The sequence below is a fragment of the Vitis riparia genome, chromosome 9, assembly GCF_004353265.1.
Source record: "Vitis riparia cultivar Riparia Gloire de Montpellier isolate 1030 chromosome 9, EGFV_Vit.rip_1.0, whole genome shotgun sequence".
Lineage (NCBI taxonomy): Eukaryota > Viridiplantae > Streptophyta > Magnoliopsida > Vitales > Vitaceae > Vitis > Vitis riparia.
Genome location: NC_048439.1, coordinates 12,887,867 through 12,900,471, shown reverse-complemented (window position 1 = coordinate 12,900,471; position 12,605 = coordinate 12,887,867). Strand labels below are relative to the sequence as shown.

The window sequence follows — 12,605 nt, the reverse complement described above, 5'->3', positions numbered from 1 at the left end:
ATAATTTTTAAAAATTGTTTGTGACGAAACTTTCCAAACCGAATCATACTCATTGTCCATATTTGAACCTTGACAACCTTGCTCCCCTCTAACCAAAATGCATGGCTCTGCCTCTGATTTTGTATCGAACTCTTTACCTCTTTTATATTTAACTCTATTGTTAAAATCTTTAAAAGGTTTAAAAAATAAAATAAAATAAAAAATATTAAATTGTATTAAGAAAAAGAAGTTTCTACGGACGTCGGATGTAAAAGAAAGAGGAATGTGAAAACAGGAAGGGTATGCATGTAAATTCAGGAAACCATAAAAGGCCAGCCCACAATCTATTCATAACATCACTGGCAGGGCAAAGCCACGTAGAGGCACACTGGCAAGTGGGAACAGCGATTCCGAACTTCAAATTTCTGAACTAAAGAAAAATTTATAAATTGGGCAGAATCCGAAAGCTAGGGTTCTCTCTATAAGAGACTTTGTTCGCATTATCTTCGATATCTTCTAGGCTTTAGATTTGTATAGAGATGGCTTCTGCAAGTAATGGGATTGAAGCAAAGCTAAGAGATGTTGGAAATAGGCTTCTGCACCCTCCATCTTCTGCTGAGGAACTCTTACGTCTTCTTGAAGTAACTCTCATGCTTTATATATCCATATATGTGGGTGGTACAATCAACTTTTGTGTGTGGCATGGTGTTTTTTTAAATTTTTCTTTGTTGATATATAAGTGATCATTTCATATGTATGCATTTTCATTTTCCATCAAATGCCTACTAGGTGGATCCTGTTTTAATCCTATTGAATTAATTGATATTTTTTTCTTTTCTTCTGTTGAATTAATTGCCTACTAGATCGTTTCGTACAGGTATGTTATCTGTGGGATTATGATTATAGCTTTATGGGTTATCCTTTTCCAATGACTTGAATGTTTTCTGCTTATCACTTGTGTTGAGTGTAACAATTAAGTTTTTGTGAATTGATTCATCCTCTTCTTTCATTCTGTCTTTCAGAAGGCCGAGTCTTATTTGGCAAAGGTGGAACAACAACCATGTATGTCAACAAAGATTGCACTTTCAACTCTCATGGAAGCATTGGTCGCAGATCAAATCTTGAAGCATGGAAATGGTGATGTCAAAGTGTCAGCTGTTGCCTGCATAAGTGAGATCACAAGGATAACGGCACCAGATGCTCCTTATGATGATAATCAAATGACGGTACTTAATATGCCAAATCAAGAAGTTTTCTTTTGTTTCAGAAACACTCAAGTACGTGCTCATAACTCCTTGTCTTCATTTCGTTGGCACACAGGAGATTTTCCGGCTGACTGTAGCATCATTTGAGAACTTGTCTGATATGAGGAGTCCTTGTTATTCCAAGGCCGTTTCAATTCTTAAGAGTGTTGCAACCTACAGATGGTGCCTGGTCATGCTGGACCTTGAATGTGACCGAATAATTATTGATATGTTCCAACTTTTTCTAAATGTCATTAGGTGAGAGCTTTAATTATATATATATGTTGTTCTTCCCAGTTTCAGCTTTAAATTATTTATGCATAAAATGGATTTAGTGAATGAAAATACTGATCATGATCATTCAATTGATGCTCTCTCTTGATTTTAAGGTCTGACCACCCAGAAGAAGTATTTTCAGCCATGGAGACTATTATGACTCTGGTCATGGATGAAAGTGAATATGTTTCGGTTGAGATTCTTAGTCCCATTCTAGCTACTGTGAGAAAGGATAATAAGGCAATAATCATCTTTTGCTTGATTTTATTTAATTCCTTGGTTTTCATTTTAATTTTATAATATTTATTGACATGGTTTACTGTTTGTTCCAGAATGTTTCACCTATTTGTTGGAGGTTGGGAGAGAAAGCTATAACCAACTGTGCAGCCAAGCTTAGGCCATATCTCATGGAAGTGGTAAAATGCCTGGGAACTCGTTTGAGTGATTATGCTCCAGCTGTTGCTACCATTTGCCAAAATGAATCTAACACCCGACAATATAATCTCAATGTCAGTGGTTCAAGGGCACATTTGGTGAGTTTCTCATAGTTTTTTGTTTCACTTCCAGTGCACGAATTTGGACTAGGTTTATGCTTCCCATAAACTTGTACATCTATATTAATTCTATCTTCTGCGAAGAAGCCATGTTCAACGAGATGGCTTTTGACTACTGTTAGTTTATTGACTGCTATATAAAAGGTTTAGTGGGTGTAAAGTATTACCGCAGAAGACAACAGATTTTAACAATGTGTATTTACTCATTCTCAATTACATTTTCTGAAATAACTTAAATTTAACATCTTTGATAGGAAATCAATTTTTTTTTTTTAACAGGTGGCTAAAGTGTTCTCAGAAGACGTTGTCTGTCCTAGAGAAGTTGGTCCATCTGGGGAAGAATCTTTGAAGTCAATGATCTGCAATGATGCTTCTGAGACGAAGAAGGACACTTTTATAGACTACAATTCCTTTGATAGATTAAATCAACGTTCTACTAGGAAGAAACTTCTTGTAGAAACTGCTGACAAACCTGTCAAAATAACCCAGAAACGGAGTTGGAAACCTTATTTTTTGGTGAATCCAGAGGAAGGCTATGATTATTGTTGGATTGGGAGGAGGAAAAGGGCTAATCCAAGGAAAATAATTACAGAAGCATCATCAATTGGAACATATCCCCAAAACAGTTGTATCACTTAAAAGTAATTTTGAGGACAAAGATACTGAAAAATCTAGTACTATGGTATAGTTTGAGAATGATTGTGTATTCTATTATAATTCTTACAACATAAGTATTTGTTACAACATAAGTATGATTGTGTAAAATAATTACATCACTTTAGAATGTAAAAGATTTTTGTGAGACATTGGTTGATTAGAAGAAGAAAGTTTGGTAGCCAACAGACAAGGTGCGAGCACCAGTTTTTGCTATTATAACGTTATTGCTTTCTATTTTCTTACCACTTTCCTTCTATTATTGTTCTGGTTTTTTCCCTTCACTCTATTATTTGTGTCAAAGGGGTCACATTTAGCACCAGTTTCAAAAAAATTATGGTAAACATTGTTCTTGTTTATAGCATTTTTAGTTTATAACGCTTATGCCAATAGTACTTAGATTAGTTTTTCATTTTTTCTTTTGCGAAAAATCAATTATGTTTGGATATTGGCCAAATAACTACAATGACCTAGATTTTATTGTAGAACATTATAGAATTTAGTCTTAATAAAAACTATAAAAAATATATTATAGATTTTATTGTAATGACCCTGATTTTGTTAAAGGATAATTTAAGAGTGCTTAAGTCCATAATGAGGTTTAGTGTCTTGGTTAATAAAGCATTTGGTTGGTTAATTAAAGAAGTTGGTTAGTTTGTTAAGAGAAAGACGGTTAAAGAGTAAGTGTTGTTTCTAAGCTTTTATTGGTCAAAAGTAGGTTGGTTGCTTAGTAACTAGCTAGTTGAGCTAAGTGATCGAGATTTCAACAGGAGGTAATTATTTTACTTGGTCGTGAGGGGATCTAGCTATTGTTTTGTGGTACAAGTGAAAAGGGGTTGGTCTAAGTGTGAGAAACCAGAGATGGGAAGGACACTAAGAGAGATTTCAAGGGGAAAATCTGAAAACACCTTGAAGTTCAGCCTCTATTTTGTGTATAAAAGTTGAAATGTGAAGGTGGTGAGGGAAGTTTTTGGGATAGAATTTGAAAGGCAATTTAAAAGGAAAGTGAAGAGAAAAGTTGAAGGTTGAGGTTACTCAAGTTGTTGGATAGGTAGGGAATTTTTTTATTTTTTTGAAAACTATATTTTGTGATTATTTATAAAAAAACTTGGATCAAAAGTTTGGTTAAATCTAGTTTTAAAAATGATTTAATAAGTGGTATGGTGCATGCGTATGTAGAAATTTTAATGGTGCAAATACTATAATTATTCTATGAAATTTATTGCTCTTGTTTGAAGTATAATTTATTTATTGAGATATGCTCTATTCTTACTAGAAGTAACTTCTTGATGTAGCTAAGCTACATAGACACATGCTGAATGCACTAACACAACTTTTGAAAAAAAAAAAGGGCATTAGTAAGGGTGGTTTGAAATGAAAGGTAAAAAGAAATAGAGGGAATGGTTTGTGAGTGAGAGTCCTTAAAGGAAGAAGGGTAGAGTATCCTACGGTGAAAGACCTAAAAACATCCCCTAGGAATATCTATGCATGGATTAATGGGGGAGTATGGATGCATGTACCTTGCTGAGAGCCCCAAATACTTTCAAGTTAATTTTTATAGGTCATAGAAATGAACTTATCAAGGGAAGTATATGATTTGAAAATTGTTGGTTTGTATGATTATACCTGCTATTGTTGAGTTAAAGTTGATGTTACATTGAATTGTTGCCTTATGGTGTACAAGATGTTTTATAAATTTTATTGTTAAAGTTGATTCCTTTTCTACTAAGCTATATCTCATTCTTCTCTTTAAAATTATTTTCAAACTAAGTTGCAGAGATTTAAGAAGGAAATGAACATGTATGTTATGTGGAGAAAAATAGATGTTTTCTTGTTTCAAAGTTGTTTAATTTTAATAGAAAACCAAACTTATATAACTATATGGCATATAAATGACATGTTAGCGCACACACAGGTTGCACGACATATGTGGCATGCAACCCATGGTTGCAATGGCATGAGGCATGGTGCAACCTATCCTTTACCAATGTTGGCACGAGGCTGGTCAACCTTGTGCATGGAGGTGAGTCAATGGGCCATGGGTGCAAAGTTATAGCATGCTATTGTAACTAAGGAAGGCCTCAACATGGCATGGTGCTACTGTAGTAATATGGATGCCTTAGATGGGTTCCTAATGTGTTACACAGGTGCGTAATGCCCTGTGCATGGGATAGACAAGCCATGGGCATGCAATGCCATGGCATGTTGTTACACCAAGAAGGGTCTTGGACACGAGCATGGTGCTGTTACAACAATGAGGAAGGTATCGAATGCATTATAAAAGTAAGGCATAAGGGTGCAGTGCCCTGTGCACATGGATGATTAGCCATGGTTGCAATGCTATAACACATAGTTGCAACCAAGAGAGACTTAAGCATGGCACACGAGAAGCCAGAAAAACAATCAGACCAATGTAGACATGTTGGTGCAGGGCTAACACAGCTAAGGCGTGGAAGGGCCATGCAAGAAGCCAGTTCATTAAGCAAGAACACCACCACCTTGGTATCATGGGCACTTAGACATGGTATAAGGGTGCTTTGTGGATATCAGTGTGTCGATGTGCACTGATGCATTAGAGAGATGGCTGAACACATGGGCATGGTCAAGGTAAGATGATTGATGTAGGTTGGTGGCATGCACACAAGGTGTTTAATGTGGGCTAACTCACATGAAAAAGGGTTGAAGACTAGATTGGCAAGAGCTTGGCTCAGAAGAAGAGAACCAGACATGACCTTAGGCTAATTGGATTAGAGAAGGATATGTGTGGCTGAGTGACATGAGATGGTTACAAAGGCACTTGTTGGCAAAAGGTACTTTGTAAGGATAAGACATGGCTTAGCATGAAAGGGAACATTATTGGATGCATGAAAAGACACTTTTATTAGGAAGGAGTATCCTTAGTTGGGTGGCTGTGACAAGTTGCATAACCATTACTCAAGTTCCTATTTTGAATTCAAAGGTTTGAATTCAAAATTCAATTGAGAAGGCTCCTCTATAAAAGCCTTTGCATTGTAGAGAGAGACTAAGGGTGACTAATCTAGAAAGAAAGCAAACTATGTCATTCTCTTTGGTTTCTCTAATTAAACAAAATTGTACAAGTGTTGGTATACTTTAAAAGTTTTGTAATCTTGTAGTTTTAAAGTAAAATAGAAGTTGGGAAGGTTCATGTAACTACTATGTTGCCTTGGTTACATTTGCATTACTTTTGTTTTGGGCCTTCAGGAAGGTTGGCTAAGATCAGTGTCTTAGCATTGCACACTCAGGAAAAAAATTGGTGGCTATTTTCAATGGTGTGACAACTAAAACCAAGTACTTCGACCTACTCAAAGCCTATGAATGGGAAACAAACCATAAGTCCTCAAAGCCCATATTGAAGAACAAGTATGGTCTTTGCTTGGAGCTATAAACCACAGACAACAAAAAGAAGAGAGGTCAGAACCTAGCTAATAATAATGTGTGAATGCCTTGAACTTTTATAAACCTCCAAACGACATCGCGTCAATTGTCATCAATCATTTTCACTAGTATAATTCAGGTGCTGCTTCATGAGTGAGATCACAAGGATAACAACATTAGATGCTTGTTACAATGATAATCAAATCGAAGGTACCTACAACCTCTTAAACACATTCTTATAATTAAAAAAAATAAGCCAAATCAAGCAATTATGTTTTTTAGTTTAAAAAATTCTCTTATGTTGATATGAGAAAATTACATATTCATATGCTCATAACTTGTCATCATCATTCATTAGTATACTAGAATTTTTCCAGCTGAGTGTTACATCATTTAAGATCCCAGTTGATATAAGAGTCACTATCATTCTAAGCTAGGTGATGCTAGACTTTTAGTGAGATCAAATGATCTTTTATATACTCCAACATTTCGTAAATATCATTAGGGTGAGGGCTTTAATTATGATTTTCTTATTTCCTTGTGTATGTCACGAGCATGATATGGGAGATAATATTGGGCCTATAAAATTGAACTTATATGTTCCGTTTTGCAAATGTTGGTTCATTTTGATTGAGAGCCTTTTTTTGTATGATTTCAATTAAAACCAAAAATTAAGTTGATTGTAAACAATTAGGTGATGACAAATAGATATTAAAAACAATCACATGAAAGCACATAGTAGATTTGTCTGGTGATGAATCAAAATGATATTTTTTGACAACAAATAGATAGATTATGTTCATTAGAAAATAACATGATGCTAATGGAAGTTATATTATTTCTTAGGCGAAAAGATTGAGGTCCCCCTTAGTTTTGACTTAATTGAATTATGAATGAATTTATGGTGGATGCTGGTCAAAGAAGCTCCAGTTTAACAAATACAAAAAACATATCTATATAACAAACTTGAACTTTTTGCACGTTTATGCATATATATATTTTATAAGTGTTGGAAAGTATACTTTAAGTTTGGGATTTAACTGGAGCCAAACATGAATGATGATGATAATAATAATAAAAAACATTTGAAGATTAGACAACTAAGTCAGCTTGCAACCATAATAATAAGCATTTAAAGATTATACAACTAAGCAAATTAACAAACATACTTCATTTGACATATTTCATTTGCAAACCAACTAATGCAAAATGGTAATAGTTTTATGGTATGTTAATACCTTTCTTAGCCTAATGCCCTGTTCTTTTAATGGACATGGTAGCAAAATAATAGAAATAATAAATTTTTTTCTACCTCTAATTATTGTAATAAATAATCAACATTATAATATTTTCTCTTTAAAATATTTGAATATGAATTTTTTCAAATCTAATGATTTTTTTTAAAATATTTATAAAATTCAAATTGGTTTTTCAAAATATATTTTAATTTTTTTTTCATATTTTGCCAAAAACTTAAAATTAATCAAAATGTTTAAAATATGTAAAATTATCTTAACTTTAATTGTTCAATAACATCAATTATCAAGAAAATGGAGACACTAATTTCGTTTATGGTAGAAATATTTTAAGAAACACTTGAAAAAAATTTCTATATTGACAAAGGTAAATGTGATGGGATAAAATGAAAGAAATAAAATCAACTTATTATTATTTTTTAAAATTTCTTAGAAAAACACAAAATATCTCTTAAGAATCAAATATAATTAGAGCTTTAATTTTATTTTACCTTTTATGTTTTGCTTTATAAGGAATGAATCTTTATAATGTGCCTCCAAATAATGAAACTTTTGGCTATTGTTCCAACCAACCTAGTCTCAAAATCTCTTAAAATCAAAAACCCTAATTTTCTATTTGGTTCCTATGAAAGTCAAATAAACGAAAGATAAATTTTCACAATCTCAATCAATATGAGTATCACCTTCTTTCTTAATTGTTTGGCCATTAAACCATCTCAATCGCCCTATCGCTATATATTCTTCTCAATCTCTCAATTTCACTATCTCTAAATTATCCCTCATGCTTGTGAATCCCTCTTCTTCTTTTTCTTTTTCTTCAACCTTTATGAGCAATGTGTAGGCTCTTTGGTGAAGTTGCACATATCCTCTACTTGGATGCGTCTCTTACTAAGGTACTATCCAATTTTTCTTGAGTTTTCATTTTTTTTTTAGCTTAAGTTGTGATTTTTTTTTAGTATTTGATAAATTACTCTTGATCATACAATATAATAATTATGAGCTTTGAAAAATTGTAAGAGTTTAAGTCTTTATTGGTGAATTCATTGCTTTTACATTTTGACTAGTGGATGTAAATTCTTCAGTTTCATTATGGTTTTCGATATATGATATTTTGGATGAATAAGAAGCCAAAAATTAATAAAAGAAAGAAAAGATAATTTTCATAACATTTGAAACCCATTGGAACTCATAAAACATAGCTAACAAATGTTCGACTGAGTCTACTTCCTAATCTTGCAGGTACATTTGGAGAAATTGACACCACATTAGCTCAAATGGTGAAAATTAAGTTCCATTTTGTTTTTTATATAAAAAATCTATTCACTTAGGAACTCCATGCATATTTAATTTCAATATTTTTAGTGGCTATCATATTTTTTTAAAGTGTTTTTTTTTTCTTTGTGGTCAAAACCCTTCAATATGTAGACTACCAGCATGAGATAATTATGGATTATAGCAGTGATTAGAGGTTCATAACAAAATTTCTCTAATCTTATGCCCATTTTAATCATTTATGCTCATGTAAAGAGTACAAAATATTATTTGATTCACAATTTCTTATAATTTGAAGTACCACTATCACAAGAATGTGATAATTGTATTCTAAGACATTATTGTAACTAAACTAGAAGCACTTAAATGATAGAAATTCAGTTTAAGAACACAGTCAAACTCTAGCCTCATTTAATCTTATTTTTTATTTTTAATTTCTTTTTGCTTTATTTATTTTGTTTACATGGTTATTAGTGCATATATATTTTTCAATAATTCGCACAACAATTCTTATTGAAGCTAGAGAATTTCCTTAGAATATAATTCAAGAGGTGAAGATAAAAAAAGGTTGTTCTACTTAACAACTCTAAAGCTTGCTAGAGTGTTACAAAAGGATGCCCTCGTTTCAAGGGAGGTGAAAGAAATGTGCAAGCACATTCAATTATGGAAGCTTAGAATCATTCTCATTTCCTATGCAAGAGCAACATCCTCAATGATTTGGACAACATAGAACATAATGTGTATGGTCATGTAAATACTACAAAGGAACTATGGGAGTTTCTTGAGGAAAAAGCATAAGACAAAGGATGTTGGTTTAAGAATTTCATAGTAAAAAAAGTTTAGGATTACAAAATGATTGGCTCTAAGATAGTCATGAGTGAAGTCCAAGAGTAATAGAGCATTGTGCAAGGAATACATGTAGAAAAGAAGTATTGAGTGACTTTTTTTTTTTTTTTTCAAAATTATAGCTTGAACAGAGATACAACTCCATATATATGAGTTATGGAAAGGATAAAGACCTTTTTATAATTTAGTGGGGTATTTAGTTAGAATAGTTGTCTCTAACCCTATAGGGGTTCAATGATGAAAATTAGATATCCAATAGAAAGGACTTTGAATCTATTAATGATTATGCATTGATATGAAAAGAGAGGTGATATCCTAGAAGTTCTTAAAACAAAGGTAAATTACTAGATCCTCCATGAGAACTAAATTTTTAACATTAGACAAACTAGGTCTAGAAGATGCACAATGACTTTGTAATTTCCAAGAGGGCATATAATGCTAGCTAAAACCTATGCTCAACATCAACATATATTGTGATAATCAATTTGTTCTTGAAAGAGCACAATATATATCACATGAACAATGGTAAATCTCAACATTTGTTAAAAACACAATACTATGAGATAGTTACTTTCAAATGAAAAGCTTGTGGATCCACTTAGGTTTATTAAGAGATCAAGTTAACTACTCATCAAGGGGGATGAGATAAAGCCTATGACTGAAAATTTTTCATAATACTAAACCAACTAGCTTACTAGAGATAGCAAGATTTAGGCATAAAGGGACAACTTAGGTATGAATAAATTAAAGCACTAGAGATATTATCTCTCATACATATTCCTATGATGAAATAGCTTTATCTACACTATGAGTTAGGCTAAGCTTTGATGATAAAGAGTTCAATTTGAAAAACCATGTGGAGTATGATATGCTTTCTTTTAAATGATATTGTTTTGGGGTTGAGATTCTCTAAAACGCTCATTAAAACTTGGAGTTGTTCAAGGCTAAAATATAAATAATTATCAGAATAAATGATGTCTGAGAAGTAGCTATGTGAATACTATTATCATGGTTTAAATATAAAAGTTTAAAAGTTCAAGACATCACGCTATTTGATGATTTTCTAGTAAATCCAATAATATTTCACTAAAGAAATTCCAAAGCCACAAGCTACCTATATCCTAATGCAACTTCTATCTAAATAATACTTTCTCAAGTGTTTACATGTCATTTGCATATGATAAGTAAATTTCCTTTTATGTGAGGGATTGTTGGAAAAAATGGTTTTTTAAATAATGATAAAAGGATAACTTTGAACTAAAATTTCCTTGAAAATTTTAAGATGGGACCAAATTGGAATGCATTCATCTCCATAAGTAGCTGAATGCAATATATTGATATGCTAAAACCATTTATGGGTGCATGAGAAATGAGCTCAAAATGACTTATATATTCATGGAAAATGTTGTGGAAGAAAGTATCCCACATATGAAGGTCACTAGCTAGAAGAGGATTATAAGCATTTTGTAAGCTTAAAAGAAACATGGACTTGCACTTGGGCTCAAATACATGTGGGCCTAACTATATGGTTATGGATTTATGCTTGACTTAGACCCACATGCCTATAGGTTTAATTGAAATGCCCATCAACATGAAGTGTTATCTTTTCTGTAAGGCACACCTCTAGGGCCAGACACATCTACATCTATAAAAAGGGAACCCCTCCATGATATTTCGCCATTCTAACAATCATCTATCTCTCCTTCTTTTCCAAGTCATTCCCATGTGTGGTATTCCATTCCAACCAAGTGTAGTGTTGTTCCATTTCAAGTTATTCCTAAGTGTGATATTCCATTTTATTTGAAATGTGAGTTGCAAGTGTGTAGTTTCAAAGCATCTAAACTTTTGTATAGAGTACAAAACATTGTTTGATTCACTATTTTTTTTTTTTTGTGATTTGAAGTGTTACTATCATAAGAAAGTGACCATTGGATCTCAGAGATGATTAGACACACTAAACTGCAAGCCGCACCTTAGCATGGCATATTTATCTTAAGATCTAACATTTTTTTTTTCAATCTCATTTAATAATAATTAATTTTTATCTTTTATCTTTTGAAAAATTAAAATTTTAATGGGAAAAGTCTATTTTTCTTATTATAATTATTTTTAAAACTCCTTAATTATTTAAAGTATTTTTGTCATTACCTATCTATCTATCTATCTATCTATCTATCTATCTATATATATATGAATAGATTGCATGATAAGATGAATATAAAAAAGAATCATAGTGTTTTTGAGATAAAACTAATGATCTTAGTTAGAAGAAGTTGAGTTATTCCAATTTTTGAAATGTTTAAAGAGGAACCACATATCATATTAATATATGTATAAATTCATAACAAGATATTTTAGTATCATTGGTTAAGTTTAAATGTTCTTCCTTTCAATAATTTTTGTGGCAGTCATTTATCTTAATTCTATTAATATATTAAATTAGAAATCTTTATGATTCTAGTTAAGCTAAATTTTCCTATTTCTGCTTATAATTTAGGTTTGGTTTTTTATGAAATGCAAGTGCAATGGTATGAGTGGAGTCGGAAAAAGGTATATATCTTACATATTTATTTAATATTTTATTAGTTTTTGTTTATTGATTTATAAAAGTTGGGTTTTCATAATGTTATGTTTTCTAATATAGGTTTGCTTTTATTGAATTGCAAATGCAACAACATGAAGCTAGTGGGGAAAAGGTACAAATATTAGATATTTATTTTTATTATTCATTTATTTATTGTTTAAAGCTGAGTAATGGCAAGATGTTTGGTAATACTAAAATAGACAATGCCAGAGCTTACTTTTCTTACTTCACAAAATATATTAAAATTGTACTTTGAAATTTTATTTTTATCATAAATAAAATAACTATATTGTTAGTATTTTTTTTAGTTACATAATTCAAAATTGTAAACATTCATACATTATTTTATTAAAATGAACTAGTTTGAATTGTATCATTGAAAATTTTTTATCCAAAACTTAATTGGATTTTCATAATTTTTTATAATTTTTTTTTTTTACAAATAATCATTTTCTTTTTAGTTTCAAAATTCATAATATTATATTAAGTAGCTTTTTGCAACTTTTATTTTTCATAATTCAGCCATTCATCAGAATCATCACAT

At 31.6% G+C, this 12,605-nt stretch overlaps 1 protein-coding gene across 1 annotated transcript; it reads left to right on the top strand.

Annotated features, from left to right (window-relative positions):
• Nucleotides 1-518: 518 nt before the first annotated feature.
• LOC117921831 lies at nt 519-2,692 on the top strand. Its single transcript, XM_034839788.1, has 6 exons — nt 519-620; nt 1,002-1,205; nt 1,300-1,481; nt 1,613-1,721; nt 1,832-2,032; nt 2,333-2,692. Exons 1-6 carry the CDS (start codon nt 519-521, stop codon nt 2,690-2,692), a joined length of 1,158 nt encoding a protein of 385 aa, XP_034695679.1.
• Nucleotides 2,693-12,605: the final 9,913 nt, after the last annotated feature.

Bases quoted from the DNA above. Each gene is read 5' to 3' on its own strand.
- LOC117921831 (XM_034839788.1), top strand. From the start codon at position 519: ATGGCTTCTGCAAGTAATGGGATTGAAGCAAAGCTAAGAGATGTTGGA. The intron at 1,206-1,299 runs GTACTTAATATG...GTTGGCACACAG, and splicing joins ATGATGATAATCAAATGACG to GAGATTTTCCGGCTGACTGT. The intron at 2,033-2,332 runs GTGAGTTTCTCA...TTTTTTTAACAG, and splicing joins GTGGTTCAAGGGCACATTTG to GTGGCTAAAGTGTTCTCAGA.